The sequence below is a fragment of the Giraffa tippelskirchi genome, chromosome 9 (genome assembly GCF_054371585.1).
Source record: "Giraffa tippelskirchi isolate mGirTip1 chromosome 9, T2T-mGirTip1v1.2.pri, whole genome shotgun sequence".
Taxonomy (NCBI): Eukaryota; Metazoa; Chordata; class Mammalia; order Artiodactyla; family Giraffidae; genus Giraffa; species Giraffa tippelskirchi.
Window position 1 is genome coordinate 15,740,275 of NC_137283.1, and position 20,118 is coordinate 15,760,392.

A 20,118-nucleotide genomic window follows, 5' to 3' on the forward strand; every position below is an offset into this window, starting at 1 on the left:
TCCTGTGGATATATACCAGTTTGTTTTTCCATTCACTTATTGATGGATATTGGGTTATGTCAGCTTTTGACCACTTAAAAATAAAGCTGCTATAAACATTTATCTACAAAGTTTAAATGAACATGTATTTCCTTTTCTATTGGGTAAATACCTAAAAGTGGAATGGCCAGATGTGTTAGGGTATTTTAACTTTTCAAGAGACTGCCAATACTTCCTTTGGTGATCTTTTTATTGATTTATTTTAGACTCACCGTGTGGCACGTTGAATCTTAGTTCTCCGACCAGGGATTGAACCCATGCCCCCTACATTAGAAGCATGGAGTCCCAGTCCCTGGACCAGCAGGGAAGTCCCTGCTATGGTCATCTTTTTATTTTTAGCCATTCTAAGAGGTGTGTGGTTTTATTTCATTGTGGGTTTTTACATTTCACTAATGATGAAGGGCAGTGAGCATCTTTTCATGTATGTATTTGCCATCCATATGTCTTCTGTGAAATATCTATTCATATTGAATACCTGACAGATGATATTTCTGTCCACCTATCTGACAAAGTCTAACCCTAACCCTAACCCTTTGTATCTAAATATATAAAGAACTCTCAAAACTCAACAGTTAAAAATAATTCAGTTAGAAAATGGGCAGAAGAAATGAACACATATGTCACAGAAGAGGACATACAGATGACAAATAAGCTCATGAAAAGCCATAGGGAAATGCAAATTTAAACTACAGTGAGATACCACTGCACACCTGTCAGAATGGCCAAAATGAAAAATAATGACCACCACATGCTGGCAAGGATGCAGAGAAACTGGATCCCTCATCCATTCCTGTTAAGAATGTGAAATGGCACGGGCACTCTGGAAGAGTCTGGCAGTTTCTTACAATACTAATAAACACATGCTTACCATTTGGTTTGGCAGCTGCCCTCTTCCTTTTAGGCATTTATACTAGAGAAATGAAAAAGTATGTTCACACAAAAACTGTACATAAATGTTTATGATAGCAAACACAAACTACAGCACATCCATGCAATAGAACGTCATTCACCAATAAGGAATGAACTGCCGATACAGTCAAGATCTTGGGTGGATCTCAAGGGCATTGTGCAATATGAAAAAAGTCAATCTCACAAGATTACATGCTGTATGATTCCATTTATATAACATTCTTCAAACAATAAAATTAAAGAACAGATCAGCGGTTGCCAGGGGTCAGGAGTTGGGGGGAGCAGAGGTGTTGGTGGCTATGGAAGTGTAGCAGAGGGGATCCTCGTGATGCTTCCGAGTTTGCAGATGCTTTTTTCTTTTCCTGAAACTTTCCCATGTGCAACTGACCTTCTCTGCTCTTTTTTTTTAATTGAAATACAGTTGATTTACAACATTGTGTTAGTTTCTGGCATACAGGAAAGTGATTCAGTTATATATACATGTATGTATTCTTTTTCATATTCTTTCTCATTATGGTTTATTACAGGATACTGAATATAGTTCCCTGTGCTAAACAGTAGGCCTTTGCTGATATTTTATACAACAGTTTATCATACTAACCCCAAACTGCTAATTTATCCTCCCCTGCCTTCTTTTCCTTAGACAAACTCTTACGTTTGTCTTCTATGTCTGAGAGTCTGTTTCTGCTTCATAAATAAGTTTATTTCCATCATATTATTGATCCCACATATAAGTGATATCATATGGTATTTGTGGTATTTGTCTTTGTCTGACTTACTTCACTTAGTATAATCATCTCTAGCTCCATCCTTGTTGCTGCAAATGGCATTATTTCATTCTTTACTGTGGCCAAGTAATATCCCATTGTGTATATATATATACACCACTCTTCTTTATCCATTCATCTGTCAATATAGACATTTAGGTTGTTGCTATATCTTGGCTGTCGTAAATAGTGCTGCTATGAACATTGGGGTACATGTATCTTTTTTATAGTTTTTGAAGGAATTTCCATGATGTTTTCCATAGTGGCTGCACCAAGTTCCATTCCCACTAACAGTGTAGGAAGGATCCCTTTTCTGCACACCCTCTCCAGCACTTGTTATTTGTAGACTTTCTGATGGTGGCCATTCTGACCGGTGTGAGTTGATACCTCATTGTAATAGTTAAGATTTGCATTTCTCCAATAATTAGCAATGCATCTAACCTTCTCTAAATCCTCTTTATCTTTTATTGGTCATGTCAGATGTCCTTAGGAGCCTTTGCTTGACTCTCCAGTCCCTTCACCCTGATGTGGCATTTGTTATGCTGAATTCTGATTCCTGTTTTGTTTTCCTGCACCCTGACCATGAGCCCCTGGCAGAGGGGGCACAAACTCTTAATCTCTACACTCCAAGGGCCATTTTAATGATTTAATTCACTTACAGATGCTTCATAAGTGAATTTAGTTGAACTAAAGTAAATTCTGAAGAAATAGACTTGGAGTTGAAATACATAGACTTTATTTCATTATACCTTCATTATACCATTTAATTTGTCTAAACTAAGATTTCTACCTGAATATTTACATATTAGTACTTAGGACTCATTTTTATTTGGAACATTTTTCTTTTGCAATCCCTTCAGTTCCTATCTAAAAGTCCCTAAGGTTTACAGTGGTTTGTTTTGAATATTAATATTTCCAGCATCCCATAGTCTTTTTCTTAATCACTTACTTGAACTTTCCCTATAGGAAAAAAATTTTCTTGTTAGAATTTCTCATACCATTGATTGGAGTCCTTAATTTGGACTCTTAAAGTAACAAAACTAAATATTCCTTCCTTTTCCTTTTTTTAAATACTGTAGCTTTTTGAAAGATTACCAAGTTATTTTGACCTGCAGAGGAAGCTGACACATTTGGAGGACCAAATAAGCTATCTTCTTGGTGGCATCCAAGTTGTTTATATTGAAGAATTACAGCCAGTGTTGACACTTGAAGAATATTACTCTCTTCTTGATGTGTTCTATAATAGACTCTTGAAAAGTCGAATACCTTTTCACCCTCGAAGTCTGCGTGGTTTACAAATGATCCTTAACAGGTAAGTATCTAAAACAATTACTTTCATTCATTTACTCACACTGGTTGTATATGTACTGCATGAAATTGTTTTGTATTTCCGTGTGTGATGCTTAGGAGTTAAAGAAAGGAATGTTACTGCCTCCATTGGCAACACTCTTTACACATGAGAAAAGTCAACATGAGAGGATTAGAAAAATGGAGTTTCTCGAACATTCTGTAAATACATTGCCACTTACAGGGCAAATCAGTCCTGGGGAAAACTCTATAGGTAAACTAATGTGAAATCAACAGTGTGCATTTCAGGCACTGTGCTTGAAACTTAAATGCATTATCTCTCTTTAGCTCTCAGAACCTCACCGTGGAATGTGTTTCTGCCCCCATCTTATAGATGAGGAAGGTCACAGGAAGGATATGGTCATCCTGAGAAAATGTGTCTCTTTGGGGACAGCAAAACTTCAAGTCAGTTTTGGTCTACCTTTAAGGTGGATTTTCTTAATGAATTCCTTTTCTGTTAATCAGACTAATAAAACCATTCCTTCAGGGATGGAACAGGGGATAGAGAGATGGCTGATATTTCCTTTTATGTATACTTTATTACAGTGACAGATATGCCCCAAGCTTGCATGAACTCGGGCATTTTAACATCCCAATCCTTTGTGATCCAGCAAACCTCCAGTGGTTTATTCTCACCAAAGCCCAACAGGCAAGAGAGAACATGAAGAGAAAAGAAGAGTGAGTACTATTAGCCCTCTTCCTGTCTTACCATTCTAATCTAGTCTAATACTTAAAAATATTCAGGTATTCATAAAGGTGGGGCAGAGGGATAAATTAGGAGGCTGGAGTTAACATATACATTAGTATACATATAAAATAGATCATTAACAGCACTGGAAACTTTACTCAACACTCAGTAATAACGTATATGGGAAAAGAACCCAAAAAAGAATAAGATGTATGTGTATGTAAAAGTGAATCAACTTGTGTGACATAAAAGAAACACATTGTAAATAAACTATACTCCAGTAGAAAATACGAATTCCATGATAAGAGAAAATACAAATGCCTGTTCTCGACCCCTCTATCCCGATGGGCTATGCTGGTGTCACATCTGAGGGGCCTGAGCAGGCATGGGTCCCAAGAGTGGACTGTCTCCTGGCTGAGGGAGGTGGGAGGATGTGGAAGCAAATAAGCCCTTCCCTGGATCTGGAGGGCCTAGTCCTTAGTGTGTGGGACCGCAATCTTCAGATCCAGGCTGGCCCTCCTCCACCCACACTAAGCCTACTGTCTCCCACAAATGCTGGATGGCTCTGTTCTGGGAGAGCTTTGCAAAGTCACCCTGTCTCCTTGTCGCCTGGCGGTAGGGTTTCCACTTCCAAGCTCCTTGCTTAGAGTCGCTCCACCTACACATGAGAGCAGCCTCAGCATCAGCGATTTGCTGGGGTTAAGATTTGTTTGGAGAGAGCGATACGTAAGGGGAAAAAAAGTAATGGGACACAAGCCCTTCCATGTTGGGTCAGGCACTTTCCACTCCAACTTAGAACCTAGGAACACAACTTCTAGAGCTCTGTTTGCCCGAAGAAGCAGAATTGGGCCTGAAAAAATGCTGCTGCCTCGTGTGGCCACTTCTTATAACAACAACTTCCAACCAGTGCTGATGGCCACTTAATATTCACAAGGCCTGCAGGGCTGTAAATGACACCTGCCTTCAAGAAATGTCCTGTAGTAGGTAGTTGAAAGAGATGTCAAAACAGGGCAGACTTTCAAGAAGCCAGTCTCAAACTGTTGAAGAAAAAAGGTACATGAAAAGATGCTGAACATCACGAAATACTAGAGAAAACCAAATCAAAACGACAACAAGGTATCTCCTTGCACCTGTCAGAATGGCCATCGTCAAAAAATCTACAAACCATAAACGCTGGAGAGAATGTGGAGTAAAGGGAAACCTCCTCCACCATTGGTGGGAATGGAAATTGGTAACAGCCACTGCGGAGAACAGTATGGAGGTTCTTTAAAAAGTAAAACTAGAGCTAGCATATGATCCAGCAGTGCCACTCCTGGAATCACCCAGAAGAAACCTATGTATCCAGAGAAAACCAACCTTCGAAAAGGAATGAATGCACCCCAGCGTTCATTGGAGCACTGTTTACAATAATGGAAGCCACCAAAATGTCCCATCAATAGAGGAATGGATAAAGAAGCTACAGTACAGGTAGCAAAGGAATATTACTCAGGCGTAAGAGACAATGAAATAGTGCCATCTGCAGCAACACGGATGACCTAGAGACGATCAGAGAAAGTGAAGTAAGTCAGAGAGACGAAGACAAGTATCATAGGCTGTCACTTAGAGGTAGAATCTAAAAATTGATACAAATAAACTAATTTACAAAACAGACTCATAGACCTAGAAAATAAAAGTTATGGTAAAAGGGGAAAGGGAGAGGATAAATTAGGTGGTTAGGATTAAGATATACACACTAATTTATATAATCAACAAGGACCTAGTGTAGAGCACAATGCTCTACTCAAGACTCTTTGTCATAAGCTATATGGGGAAATAATCCAGAAAAGAGTAGATATAAGTGTATGTATAACTCAGTTTAGTTGCCCTATAGCTACTGCAAACACAACGTTGTAAATCAAGTATACTCCAAGAATTTTTTTTTAAGAAATGGGAATTCCCTGGTGGTCCACTGGCTGAGACTGTGTGCCCTCAATGCAGGGGGTCCAGGTTCGATCCCTGGTTGGGGAACAAGATCCCACATGCCGCAGCTGAGACCCAGTGCAGTCAAATAAGTAAATATTAAAACAGAAATGGGAGGACCATTTTCAGTGTTGAGAGTAAAAACTAAGCCCAATATACAAAAAATGGGTTTTACATTTTATGTTGTTTTATTTGGTTATAGCTTATGGCAATCATATGTTTTGTTTTTGACATAACAGGTTGAAGGTCATTGAAAACGAATTGATGCAGGCTTCCACGAAGAAATTCTCTCTGGAAAAGTTTTATAAGGAGCCCAGCGTTTCTAGTGTACAAATGGTGGATTGCTGTAAGAGACTTCTAGAACAATCGCTGCCTTACCTACAAGGGATGCACCTTTGCGTTTCACATTTCTACTCTGTCATGCAGGATGGAGACCTTTGTATTCCTTGGAATTGGAAGAATGGAGAAGCCATTAAATAACACAGAAATCTATATTATTTTTTAAAGAGATAAGAAACTGTTATACTTATTTAAAATCCACAACTTGATGTAACAGTATCATTTACATGTTACAGGAACAGAGTTTCTAATTGCTGCTTTGGAAGTAGACTTTTTAAATTAATTTCTATTAGGAAACTTGTTTGTAAAAGGTTTTACCTGCCAGTGGTTTCTTATTCTGCCCCCTCCAGATAGTGTTTATCTGATTGGCAGGACTGGCAGAAAAGAAGGTAGAAAGAACGTATTTGTAGTGGTATGAAAATGGAGGATTCTACAAGGTGAAAGATATATATATATATACTTTTTTTTTATATGAGTGAACACTGGTAAGTATAAACAGGTCTCATTCAGTATAGCTCTGAAGTCTTGGAACTCATTTCTACATGCAGCAATTCAAGATGCAACTTCATGGTTATATCACATGTATCAATACACATACCTGTATTTTGCAGCCATTATGCACCGTCTGAGTCCAAAACAGGTGACATGGGTAGCACAAATTCATGAACCAAATTTTGCCTAAAGACAGAGTAGATGGGAAAAAGCCATTGAATGAATATATGATATTGACGTTATCATAAGCCATCTGCAACAGTTTGTTAAAGCATATCTGATGACAGAGGATTTAAAGTTTTCAGTAGGTACATGTATATGTATGACTGAGTCCCTTCACTGTTCACCTGAAACTATCACAACATTGTTTGTTAATCGGCTATACCCCAATACAAAATAAAAAGTTTGTTAAAAACAAAGTTTTCCAACCCGTTAAGATACTCTGTCGGTAGCCTGTAACCAAGAGACAGTGAATTTTTTTTGAATCATTGAATGAGGTGATTGATTTGTTTTCATGGACAAACACTATCCAGAAAAATCCTTGTTTCTCAAAGAGTTCCACCAAGTAGGGTCCAGTTTAAAATGATTCAGACCACTCAGGATCAGTCACCCCTCTCAACCCTGGTCTTCCAGTGATTGGAACACAGATTGAAATGCCTGAATCACCTCCTGTCCACAGTTGAGTGGACTTCGCTGAACCCATAACCCAGCCCCAAGCTCTGTAGACACAGGGCTCCTCTGCAGATATTTCCCTTAGGATAATATTTTTTACCATATCCTAAACCTCTTCAGCTTATTTCTCAAAAGGACAAGGTGAATCCAGGTCTGTAACGCCATTTTTGAGGCTCTTACTGCTGAAGAAATCAAGGAAATTTTCCATAGAGTATTAGAAAGGCAAAGAGATGTTAAAATCGATTCTAGAAGCATGCTTTAAATTTATCTGAAATTGATTATTTGAATGGTTAAAGTACAAATGTGTGTTTGAATAAGTATTGATTTGTATTTAGTATAGTTTGTGCATACCACCCTTTTTAACCTGTGCCTAACAACTGTACTTATTTTTTTTTCCTGATGCAAAAATGTTGCTGCCTATGAAAGTTTTCCAGAACCAAATAATGGAAGTGAAACATTCTTCAGAGGTTACACAGTAAGATTTACTGAGGGACTTCAGTGGTGGTGCAGTGGTTAGGATTCAGTGCTTTCACCACTGAGGGCACAGGTTTGATCCCTGGTTGGGGAGCTAAGATCTAGCAAACTGCATGGCCCCCCAAAAAAAAAATTGGAAAAATAAGTTTGGATTATGCCATTTCTAAGATCAACTAATACAGAATCCTCAGTAATATGTTTTGAATTGCACTTTGTCTCAGAACTGTTACATAATAAATAATACGTTAACCAGATCATCACTCTCTCATTATTCATTAATGCTGCTTGCTGCTAAGTCGCTTCAGTCGTGTCCGACTCTGTGCGACCCCAGAAACGGCAGCCCACAAGGCTCCCCCGTCCCTGGGATTCTCCTGGCAAAAATACTGGAGTGGGTTGCCATTTCCTTCTCCAATGCATGAAGTGAAAAGGGAAAGTAAAGTTGCTCAGTCGTGTCCGACTCTTAGTGACCCCATGGACTGCAGCCTACCAGGCTCCTCCATCCATGGGATTTTCCAAGCAAGAATACTGGAGTGGGTTGCCATTGCCTTAATGATTTACAACTATTTCAACATAAAGGAATTTACAAAAAAGTCGTTACCTGTTTATGCCTGTTTGACTTCCTCTCCCAATCTAACATAAAAGTTCTGGAAAATTCTCTCCCACCACCGAAAGCTAGGACAGGAACAGACCCCTCTAACCTTGAAGCCTCAGCTCCTATCCCTGAGCTCATCCAGGGGTGCACCCTTGCCCCGGGCTGTCCCGTCAGGGAAGTGTTCATCCAGAAGCATGACTGTCCACAGGACAGGTCTCCCGAGACCCTGCTTCTTCCTCTCTCCCCTCAAATCCTCCTCCTCCCGGTAGCCTCCCTGAGTCACAAGAGGGCTGTGGGCCTTGAGGCGTGAACAGTTGGGCAAGAGGAACCATGGCTGCCTCAGGAGCCAGCTCACCTTTGGAAACTGCTAACCCTTGGCCTCAGTCTCCCCATCTGTGAAGGGAGGCCCAGGGCATGTTTTTGTAGCTCCTCCTCACCCTGAGTGAGTCTGACCCTGGAAAAGAGCCCTCCCTTGCATGGTCCTTGACCACCAGCCCAGGTGCCTCTTGCTCCTTAGCAGTTGGAAGAGGAGGAGGAAGTGGAGCTGCCAGTGGCCAGACAGCAGACCTGAGTTGACACCAGGGGACCCTCTTCCCCCCTACATCCCAGCTACTGCCACCTGGTTCTACTGGTCACTCCAAACCCTTCCCTGTTACAGAGCACTTTAGGGACTTTTTTCTCTAAGCTGACATGTTTCATACGGGGAAACTATAGGGTAAAGACTTGGCCCCAGGCCCTTCTGTCTACAGCAGGCAGGAGAGGTGGGATTAGAACCCAGGCACCCCAAGGGCTGTGAGGCGTCTGCGCGGGTGGGAGCACCCCCAGCTATGGGAGCGTCCACCCCCAGGTCAGCCAGCACCAGGCGTTGGCAGGACCCCCAAGTCCAGCAATACGATGGTCCTGTGAGGGTGGACAGCCTTGGGGTCAATCATGTCAGTCCTGGCCACACAGGTCAGCAGGGGGCAGGGCTGACTTCACCCGGCCCTGGGCGACCGTTGTGAGAACCGGGAGAGGTGGTGCCCCTCTACTCGTCCTGAGTGACCTGGCAATGGCCTTGGCCTTGCCCCTCAGTCCAGACTGCTCAGGCAGCCCTCACTGTCCCTGCTCTAGCTGGGCCAGGGTGTGCACTGGGCCCCACCAGTGGCTATGGGAACTCACTTTATCTGCACCTCAAAGGGCAAATAGGATGAACAAAGAGGGAAGAAAGGACAGGACTTCCCACCACTAGGAGGAAGCCGTGGATGAGGAAAGGTTCCCTCACTCTGGGAAGCCCCTTCACTGGCAGGGAGACCAGCTGGGACAGCAAAGGAGTTTCAGAGGCTTAGAGGAGAGCAGAACAGCCAGCTTGTGGCAGGCAGGACAGACAGACCGATCAGCAGATGGTCCTGGCCACCTCGCTGCACTCCCCAACCCAAGTCACGCATCTGCTGGTGCACATGGGGGCTGAGGTGCAGAAACTCCAGCTTCAGCAGACAGGCCGGGGGAGACGACTGGGGTTTGCTGCCTGCTGACACTAGAACGTGGTCTGGGCCACAGTTCGGGGTGCACAGGACAGAGCTCAAGTCCGCCAGCAGAAGCCTCACTGTTAACACATGCGATCAGCCTCATGCTCCCTGGCTCTGCTGCCAGGAGCTCTGGGAGCACTAGAGCCAGCAGGAGGCCTGCACATGGAAGTGGGGCTGAAATCTGAGCCAGTTCCCAGGGGCTGTTTGTCCTTGTAAGCACAGCGGCTGTGGGACATCTGAGTGCATTCCTGGTGCTCCCATGCTGGGGCGGGTCCCACACTAGCAACAGCGGGCTTTGCGGGCGCATAACCAGAGGCGAGCAGGCTCTGGGCTTATTCCATAGCTCCCACAGCAGGTCCAGGTGTCTGACTCCAGCAGGTCCGGTGCCAGACTTGAGCACATCTGCCCCTGCAGCTTTGTGAGCACAGTGCCTGAGAAACACCTGGGCCGACTGTCAGTGTTCCCATGAGTGAGAATGGGCAGTCCCACGAACAAGGCAGGGCTGAGGGCAGTGCCAACAACAGTGTACTTTGTGAGCGTGCACAACGGGTGATGGGCGACACTGTGGAGACACTTCCAGTGGACACATCCCACAGAGGAATATTCAGCAGCTCCTTTCTCAGCAGGCTCAGATGGTTAAAGAGTCTGCCTGCAGTGTGGGAGACCGGGGTTCAATCCCTGGGTCAGGAACATAGATCCCTTGGAGAAGGAAATGGCAACCCACTCCAGTATTCTTGCCTGGGAAATTCCATGGACGGAGGAGCTTGGTGGGCTACAGTCCATGGCGTCACAAAGAGTCGGACATGACTGAGCAACCGACTCACTCACTCACTCCCCAGCAGGAGCATTCCAGCCTCACCTCCTTCACACCACAGCTTAGAACCAGACCTGGAGGCTTCTGTCCTAACAAGTAGGAAGCAGATCCTGCTCCCGGACAGGGCCGTGACAACCACAAAGCAAAAAAGGAGGCCCCACTCCACATCCGGGGGCTTCCCTGGTAGCTCCCCAGGTAAGCATCTGCCTACAATGCGGGAGATCCAGGTTTGATCCCTGGGTTGGGAAGATCCCCTGGAGAAGGAAATGGCAACCCACTCCAGTACTCTTGCCTGGAAAATCCCATGGACCAAGGAGCCTGGTAGGCTCCATGGGATCGCAAAGAGTCGGACACGACTGAGTGACTTCACTTCACTTCACTCCACATCCAGGGCAGGCTCTGGTCATTGTACCACCAACCACAACCACACCCCCTATCCAGGGGATAATGGCTCGCACACACTGAGGAAAGATGCGACAGGCAGACATACTAAAAACAGCGCTCACACCAAAAATATTAGACTCACGCAGGCTACGCAGGGACGGGTCCACATAAAAACAGCCCTTCAAGACTAGAGTAGATAACTGTTACTCCTAAATTCACAGAGACAAGAAGTAAGGAAAAGGGAGAAACGAAGAACTAAACTGATTAAAAGAACAAGAGAATCTCCCTGAAAGAACAAATGATGAAAGAGACCTCTCGATCTCAGAGACCCCAAGATCAAAAAGGAGGTCATAGAGGTCATAAAAAATACTGAAGGAATTAAGAAAAGCCATCAGTAGGAATGCAGATCACTGTAACAAGGAAACAGAAACTAGAAGCCCCTGCCTTCACAGCTGTGTGATCGTCACTCCACTCTGAGTTGAGAACCACCCACAGATCTTTTTTTTTTTTTTTGGTCATGTTGCTGAATCTTAGTTTCTTGACCAGGGATCGAACCTCTACCCCCTGCTGTGGAAGTGTGGAGTCCTAACCACTGGACCACCAGTGAACTGCTCCACCCACAGATCTCTATCTTCCCTTCCCCCATTTCATGTCCCCTAATGTACATGTGTGTGCACGTGCACGCGCACACACACACACACACACACACACACTAGCCTATAGTGCAGACCTTGGGTGAAGTGTGTGGTCTTGTTAACTGCAGGGCCCTTGTAGTTAGCCACTTGCTTGGAGAAGTGTGGGGATAAGGGTTACAGTCACTGCTGGCTAACTTTCCAGATTAAAGACCCTATGGACAGTCAGGCCAACCTGGACAGGAAATTTCTGCCAAGCTTTTGTCACATGAACACGGTCAGCAGAAGAGGCCCTGCCAGGTCATGAGGCAAAAGACCAAACCATGCTATGCTCCAAGGGCTCTGGGTGGTTTGTCCACAGGATGTGTAACAGTCACTGTTCCCCTGGGGACTCTGCTGATGTAGACAGAGCCCTGGTCCCTGCCCCAGGCTGAGCTTGAACCTCTCTGGGCATCCCTGGGACACTTGCTGGGACTCTTGGGGGCTAGACAGAGTGAGGCTAAGGAGCTCCTGCAAAGTCAGGACTAGGGGCCTGGCCACAACAACTCTGCCTGAGAGGCCAGCACTCTTAACCACGACAATGAGGTCTTTGTCAAGGCCATCCATCAGGGATCCTGGAGAGTGTACACTGGTCATCCCCCCCAACCCTGTGGAGCTCATGGCCCCTGCCCTCTGCCATGCTCGGCCATGCCCTTGGCACCAGCTGACCCCACCTGAGGCCTAACCTCCAGGCCCTCTGTGTCCTGGGGGCCTCACCCAGTCTTGGTTTCTGGGGACACAGTCACAGACTGTGCAGTTGAGCAGACCTGCAGACAGGCTTGCTCACTCCCACACCATGCAGGGAGGGAAACTGAGGGCAAGAGAGGTGGGGTCCTGGCAGCGTCAGAGGGACACTGGCCAGACATTGGTCAGAGGGATTGAGGCTGGATGCCAGGCCTTTATTTTCCAGCCCAGAGAACTGGGGTTTCCTGGGGTCCTCAGGCTGGGACAAGGTGTTTCAGAGCCTTCACTTAACACCTCCTGCCCAGCATGACCACATCAGTAGGCAGGAGTCACTCCACTCCAGGGAGGGCCAAGAGACTGCCTACTGTCCCACCAGAGCATCGCCCAGCCCCTATTCCAACTGGGGAGGCTCTTTGCCCAAAGTCTCCCTGGCCCCAGGCTGCCCCCCTCCCCGCTCAGGTCCAGTTCTAACCCCTTTCTGATTAGAGCCCAGGCTGGTCCTCAATGCAGCCCTGAAGCCCTGGTGGCCCTAGATTGTGCCCAAAGACACCAGGCCTTCAAGTCCCACTCAGCCCGGCTTGTTCCTATCTCAGCCAAGGTGGGGATCCTTCAGCCTCTGGCTGGGAACTAAGCATATTACTCTGCTGCTGACAGTAGAACCAAATTCTTGAATCCCAAAGAGTTAAAAATACCAAAATGTCTTGAGAGGTAAAGGAAGTTTAAAAAAAAAAATTATATGTCAAAATCTAAGTCAAATTTATATGGGGGTTGAAAGCACTGGGCATATTCTTATAAGAACTCTGCCAAGGGTCCTTAGTGCTTCTAGGGGAGGCAGGCAGGTCTTTTATGGCGTGAAGGCGTACTGGTGCCAGGCGACAGTGGCTCAGCATGGTGCTTAAAGGGCGTGGTCAGGCGTATTTGCTCAGGCTCAGAAGGAAAATCGATTATTCCCACTAAGGATGTTTTTCAGCTTGCAGGTGAAGCCCCAGAGGGCAGAAGGGCTGGGAGGAAAGGCAGAGGCTTGCGGCAGAAAGGCTGGCCCAAGGGGGCTGAACGGTGGCCGAGCGCCTCCTGGCGGTGAGATGGTGACAGGAACTGCAGAGAACGGCGAGGGGCTCGGGGCTCCATCTTTGGCCAGGAGATAGGTCAGCGGAGCTGGGAAGGAGTTTCGGGAGCCAACGTCTTTCAGTGCAGCTTTAGGAGGGGGTGGAGGGGCGGCCTTCTGCGCAAGTGTGCTGGCCACACCCTGGGTGCTGGGAGGAGCACCCTGCACGGCCCCGTGCTGAGATCTGGGTCCTTCTCCCGGCTTCTGGAGAGGAGCTGGCGACGCTGCGGGTGCGTCTGTCTTCTGCTGGGGGTAGGTGATTTCTCCAGTTAGCTCGTTTATCCAGAAAACTGTATCTAGAGTTTTCTTCCCGTGTCCAAACTGACTGTTTGACATAGCTACAAAGGAGAAAATGGAGACAACACAGGAGCGTCCTCAATCTTCCATACTGAGGACGGAGGGCTCCACCTACAGCATCAAAGGGAACCATCAGCCACTGGGCTTCTATAAACCACCTGTGCTAGCCCTCTGTCATCCAAGACGCTCCAGAAATCTTCCCAGCACCAAGAACAGACCTACCTGGCGGCTCCAGTGAATTCTAGGGCCTTTGTTTTTTTTGGTAGTACCCGTGGGTCTTGTGGGATCTTAATCCCCAGACCAAGGATTGAACTCCTGCCTAGCAATGAAAGCAGAGTCCTAACCACTGGACCACAGGGACTTTCCTAGGGTCTTTCGTTTCTTAATTATCTTTTCAAATTTCAAAATTTTAGCCAAGTATACTAAAAAGTATACTTTAGGGGCTTTCCTGGTCTAGTGGTTAAGAATCTGCCTGCCAATTCAGGGGACACAGGTTCAATCCTTGGTCCTGGAAGATCCCATATGCTGCGGAGCAACTAAACCTGAAGTCCCGGCAATGAGAAGCCCATGCACTGCAATGAAGAGTAGCCCCCAGTCACCACTAGAGAAAGCCCACAGCAATGCAGACCCAGTGCAGTCAAAAATAAATAAGTAAAAATAAATCTTTTTTTAAAAAAGTATACTTTACATCTTTATCTAGTTGAGATATACTTGTGTGTGTATGTGTTTGTGTGAATGCATGTGCTTGTGTGTGAATGAATACTAACAGTTTCATGAAATGTCAATGGTTGTGTGCCATGGTCTCTGATATTTTCTATGCAATTGAGTTCTCCCATAAGAAAGAGTTCTCCCTTTAAGAAAATGCTCATTGCCACTCTTGAAACTCATTTTATAAAGGAAGCAACAATGATTAAAGAATGACAGCTTCAAAAATGCTGCCTTAGATTAATAGGAGAATGGAGAATGCTGGACCTTCTACAAAAGACGCCCCCCCAAAAATCACTCTTACAAATTTAACAAACACATGACCATGTGTAGTCAGTGGAAATGCCCCCTAAAGATGTCCTTGCCCTAATCCTCGGAACCTGTGAATGTTTTATTATATGGCCAAGGAAACTTTGCAGATGTAATTAACATTATGGACCTAAATCTAGGGCATACTACCCTGTATCACCTGGGTGCCCCAACCTAATCACTTGGGCTCTGAAAAATAGAGACCTTTTTCTCACTGGGGTCAGAGAGATAGAACAGAAGGAGAAGTAGAAGACAGACCAAGTATGAGAAGGATCCTACTGCCATTGCTGGCTTGGTGATGGCAGGGACCAAGTGAAGACCATGAGAAGGAAATCAACTCTGTCAACAAAATGAATGAGCCTAGAAGTGGATTTTCCTCAGAGTCTCCAGGTAAGAGCCAAGGATAGACAAAACCCCGATGGCAGTCTTGTGAGACCCTAAGCAGAGGAAGAAGCAACACTTGCCAGTCTCAGGCTCTGTGAGATAGTAAATGGCTCTTGTTCCAAGCAGCTAAATTTGTGGTCATTTGTGACTGCAGCAACAAACTCACACACCATGGGAACTCTTTTCCAGGAACACTGCAAGAGAGAGGCTTCAGAGCTGATTCTTTCTGAGCTCGGGGTAAGCCTGCCTTGGTGTGGGCCTCTTGGCCAGTCTGGGGACTCCTCTCACTTTTCTTCTGTCGAGATCGATAATTGCTTCACTTTCGTTAGAATGGACAGGGACTGTCCTGAGAAACTTACAAGTTTCTCTCAAGTTACACTACCTAGAACGTCAACGAGCTTTCAAGATTCTGACACCTACATCCTATATGAAGCTCTGATTTGCCCTCAGGCAGAGAGGGTTTCTCCACATTCCCCAGTGGTCCACAAGGCCATGGAGAAGTCAGCATACTGGGCAGGATTCCCAGAATCAGGGTTGCTTGTAGCAAGGGCACAGTGGGTTGAACAGGTAGGGGCTGGCCAGGAGCTAGGGGACTAAAAAGGTGTGAAGGATTTGAAGCTCACCTGTCAGAAGGAGCTGGAGGGAGGAGTCTATGGAAGGAGCTTCAGAGAGAAAGGGCCGTAGAAGACTGGGGGCTCCTAGCAACCTGATTATTGTGTAAAGTGCTTCCCACCCTATCCCAGCCCAGATTCTACCTAGTGACCTCAACTCTTTCCAGGAAAGCCATACACACACCTCACCCCTCCTCCGGTCCCCTCTGTCATAGCACCTGAGATCCCAACCTAGAGGTGTCCCTGACACCTGCCCTTCCCTTTCCCATAGCTGCCAACTTGTGCCAGTTCCACTGCATGGCTCCACAAAGCAGCATCTGTTTTCTCTAGGATATAAGCCTTTAGACAAGGGGGCATGTCCTCCCCTGGCAGGGTTAGTTCATGTTTAGCATAGTGGATGCGAGGCTAGAAATTTCTCACAGATCTATTCCCTACTCAGCTGGGTCTGGCTCATCCTTGGACCCAAACTCTCTCCACGGCCTCAGCTCCCTGAGAACTAGACCTGTTCCCCATGGTGTCTTGTTTGCCGGAGCAACACATCATTTTGTTTCAAGCAGGACGCATCACTTCCTTCCTTTCTGTACATCAGGAATTAGTAAGTGCTGGCTTTAAATATCTTTTGGCTGAATATAATTTTCAAGGACCAGGGACTTCCTGGCAGTCCAGTGGTTAAGACGCTGAGCCTCCAATATCGGGGGCATGGGTTCGATCCCTGGTCAGGAAACAAAGATCCCACATGCCCTATGATGGAGAAAAAAAAATTTCAAGGACCAAATTATGTCAGAATCAGACACTCTTTTTTGTGTATGTGCATGTCTAAACTTTTCCTCTTTCCTTACAGAGAAGAATAATTAGCTGTCTAAAGTCAATTCCCTCTTATTTTTTCCTGTCACACTTTATCTCTTTTCCGTCTCCTGAATATGTGAAGGATTTACTCATCAAAAAATGCATTTGGATGTTATATATACATATATATATATACACTCTATGAACATTTAGGTTGGATCAAGCCAAAACTGTCTAAATAAGAAAAAGGAAAGGAATGTTACTAAAGTATTTCTATTTATGAACATTAGAAAATATACTTGGGAGTTTCCGGGCTGGTGGAAATGCTGGCACATTGGTCACTCAGACGGGGCATGGATGCTACCCTGTGTGTCTCTTCCATCTGGCTGTTCCTGGGTTATATCCTTCTATAATAAACCAGTAATCTAGGGGGGGAAAAGTATATTTAGCTAATAGCCTTTGTAACTTTTATGAGATAATAAGACATCAATTTAAAAGAAAATCTGGTATGATTGAGTCTTCGTTAATTAATCATTTAAAAATATGTTAACACAATATTTTGGTTTGTCTAAGACCAAAATTAAATTTCTCATGATTCAAACTTCCTATATTTCTTATACTGGTTTCATTAGTTAAATATGTTTCCATTATATTCCATTTTATAACTTAGTGGAAAGTAGGCCTCATCCAATCCATTGAAGATCTGAAGGAAAACAAAAAAGCTCTCATGACTGTCTTCAGCCTGTAATATCAGTCTTCTCATGCCTTTGGCCTCCAACTTAGACTGGAACTACAGTACCAGCTCTCCTGAGTCTGGACTTCTAAGCCTTCATAATAATGTAAGCCGATTCTCTCTCTATACACACACACACACACACATATACACATACGTTGGCTCCGTTTCTCTGGACAACCCTAATATAGTCTTTTTAAATGACTACATTAGTAGAGGTTCCTTTTTTGTCACCAAACTATTCTGCTAACTCTCAGTCCTTTCAGCATACACTTAAATCCTGTTGTTAGCAATTCCTTTGCATAGATCTAGTTTTCTTTTTTCTTTTTTTTTTCAAAAAGACATATTTACAAAATGTTCATATCTTTAAAGGTTGCAGAAATAAATTCAACCTAGATGTCCATCAGCAGATGAATGGATAAGGAAGCTGTGGTACATATACATAATGGAATATTACTCAGCCATTAAAAAGAATACATTTGAATCAGTTCTATTGAGATGGATGAAACTGGAGCCCATTATACAGGGTGAAGTAAGCCAGAAAGAAAAACACCAATACGGTATACTAACGCATATATATGGAATTTGAAAGATGGTAACGATAACCCTATATGCGAGACAGAATAAGAGACACAGATGCATACAACAGTCTTATGGACTCTGAGGGAGAAGGTGAGGGTGGGACGTTCTGGGAGAATAGCATTGAAACATGTATATTATCATATGTGAAACAGAACACCATTCCATGTTCGATGCATGAGACAAATGCTCAGGACTGGGGCAATGGGACGACCCAGAGGGATGGGATGGGGAGGGAGGTGGGAGGGGGGTCCAGGAAGGGGAACACATGTAAACCCATGGCTGATTCATGTCAATGTATGGCAACAACCACTATAATATTGTAAAGTAATTAGCCCCCAACTAAAATAAATAAATTTATTTAAAAAATAAACAAATAAAGACAACTCCTCAAAATAAAATTTCCCAGAAATTAAAGTTCACAGGACAAAAACAATTGCCCTTGCCCGGGCACGTTAACTGGCAAAAGCAGAGAGGTACATATTTACACTGGTAGCAAAGGTGCTTTCCTCCACAAATTGCCTTGGAGGGTCCATAGTGCCAATACAGGGTGAGCACTGTGATTGACTGAAGACCTTGATGTCATAAAGGCCAGGTGCTGGCGCCAGAGAATAAAAGGAGATGGCCATGGGGCAGGGAGGGGATGGCCAGGCTTCCGCCACTCCTCCTCCTGGTCCTTTCCTTTGAAGTCCTCCTTCCCTCAAACCCACTGAACATGGCCTTGGAACCCACGCAGCATTCCTGTCCCAGGCCCGAAGTCTTCTCACTGCCCCTCAATCGGACCCACCTTTTCACCCAGCATCTAACAGCTGAATAGCTGCTCAGATCCTGAAACCTACTCCAACCTAGAAGGTAAGGGCTTTCAGATTTCACCAGGAAGGATGGTCACTTCATACCTCCTCAAAGAAATAGAACTTACAAATGCATAGGGAACAGCCTTTGGCAAACAAGGGTGTCAGTTATTTAGACCAGGAGTGGACGTGGATACATTGGACTGAAGGTCTGATCAAACCTAAAAATGAACTTTGGACAGTTTAGTATACCTCTCTTGTTTCTGGAAAAGCTTCTGAAAAGCTATACCCCCATGGAGTATGGGGTTAGTTCACTGAAGCCCACAGACCATGGGGTTCCTTGCTGTGTTGAGGGATCCACTGCCCACTGATGGGGAACTCACCGAGGTTTTCTCTCCCCTCCTGTAGATGTCTAGAAGTCAGGTGGGGTCAAAGAACAGGCCTCTACCCACATTTATGTGGGTAAATGAAGTCACAGCACAAGTCACCTACCCCGCGTGGAAGACAGATCCTCCGGCACTGTCTCCTGCTTCTCTGCTGAACCTGACATGTGAACCCCCATCTGGATGTGGGGCTGGGGATGTGGTTCCCCCCTGTCCCAGAGGCCCACCTATTGTCCCTACACAGACATGGGGTCCAGTGGCACCCCCTGCTGCTGCCTCTCCAAGAAAAAGTGGCCCAGCGAGCCCTGGCTACTCTCAGGGTGCTGGCCAGGTGCCTGTTACACTCAACACACCTCCTCCACTGCCAGATACAGGCCCTCCTCCGCTTTGCAGGCCATCCGTACCACCCCCTCAGCCACTGCCCGCTACGTTCCCCTCCCCACAAGGCAGTCTCCCAGGGCAGGGGTTTTCCTACTTTCATGATTTGTCCCTGAAGCTGACATCCTTCAGCCCCGAGAAAATCATCTTCCAGGTTGTTAGCCTTACTCACAGGATGCTACACAGGGTCCTCAGAGGCCTCCAGCCTGACACAAATCATGACCTGGTTTGATCTTTAAAATTTCTCAAAATCTAATTTTGAAGGCTTTCTTCTTTTCATCGTTATATATACATAGAATTATTTTAGGGAATTAAAAAAATAACATCCAGCATGTCAGTCTTTGTGCTACCATGTCTTTTCCATTTCAAACAATAGGTATGATTATTGGGAAAATGATGAAGATATACACTGAAAAAAAGGCTGTGGCCTAGAGTCCTTCCTTTCAGTGGTCCCATAAAGAGCTAAGCCTTCTACTATTCAAAATGAGAGGAATTCAAAACATAGGGAACAGTCAGTGGTCTCTGCCACACCAGCTGCAGATGGAATCAGAGAGTTCGAAACAGAAACACAAGGGAGAAGAAATAACAGAAATATAAAGCAACCAAAAACCAAATGATAAAATGGCACTCAAGTCTTCATATATCAGTACTTATCCTAAATTTTAGGTGGATTAAATTCACCAACCAAAAGACAGGGTGGCTAGATGGATTAAAAAACAAG

The 20,118-nt window shown here is 44.9% G+C and overlaps 2 protein-coding genes and 2 long non-coding RNA genes across 14 annotated transcripts in view; 3 read left to right on the forward strand and 1 right to left on the reverse strand.

Moving 5' to 3' along the window:
* Nucleotides 1–7,940, forward strand: part of TCAIM (T cell activation inhibitor, mitochondrial) — a 37,342-nt gene extending 29,402 nt beyond the window's left edge. For all 10 annotated transcript variants that reach the window (XM_081527847.1, XM_081527854.1, XM_081527846.1 and 7 more), the window contains 3 exons: nt 2,795–3,027; nt 3,609–3,740; nt 5,949–7,940. In XM_081527847.1, coding sequence (XP_081383973.1) covers nt 2,795–3,027; nt 3,609–3,740; nt 5,949–6,189 — 606 coding nt within the window. In that variant the 3' untranslated portion in view covers nt 6,190–7,940. The remainder of the gene's footprint in view (nt 1–2,794; nt 3,028–3,608; nt 3,741–5,948) is intronic.
* LOC145520707 (uncharacterized protein C3orf86-like) lies at nt 5,875–15,816 on the reverse strand. 2 transcript variants are annotated; one of them, XM_081527867.1, is made up of 4 exons: nt 15,760–15,816; nt 10,983–13,779; nt 6,647–8,003; nt 5,875–6,154 (listed from the first exon to the last, which is right to left on the reverse strand). In XM_081527867.1, the coding sequence occupies exon 2, from the start codon at nt 13,775–13,777 to the stop codon at nt 13,265–13,267; it is 513 nt and encodes a 170-aa protein (XP_081383993.1). In that variant the 5' UTR covers nt 13,778–13,779; nt 15,760–15,816; the 3' UTR covers nt 5,875–6,154; nt 6,647–8,003; nt 10,983–13,264. The 2 variants fall into 2 exon arrangements, 1 of the variants encoding a protein (XP_081383993.1); XR_014064742.1 differs by lacking the exon at nt 10,983–13,779 and having other exon boundaries at nt 6,647–6,726.
* An 86-nt stretch (nt 15,817–15,902) lies between these two features.
* Nucleotides 15,903–17,909, forward strand: LOC145520710 (uncharacterized). Its single transcript, XR_014064745.1, has 3 exons — nt 15,903–16,342; nt 17,204–17,372; nt 17,639–17,909. It is a non-coding gene; the product is annotated as an uncharacterized LOC145520710 (long non-coding RNA).
* Nucleotides 17,910–18,484: 575 nt separating this feature from the next.
* On the forward strand, nt 18,485–19,653 carry LOC145520708 (uncharacterized). Its single transcript, XR_014064743.1, has 2 exons — nt 18,485–18,697; nt 19,045–19,653. It is a non-coding gene; the product is annotated as an uncharacterized LOC145520708 (long non-coding RNA).
* The last annotated feature ends 465 nt before the right edge of the window (nt 19,654–20,118 follow it).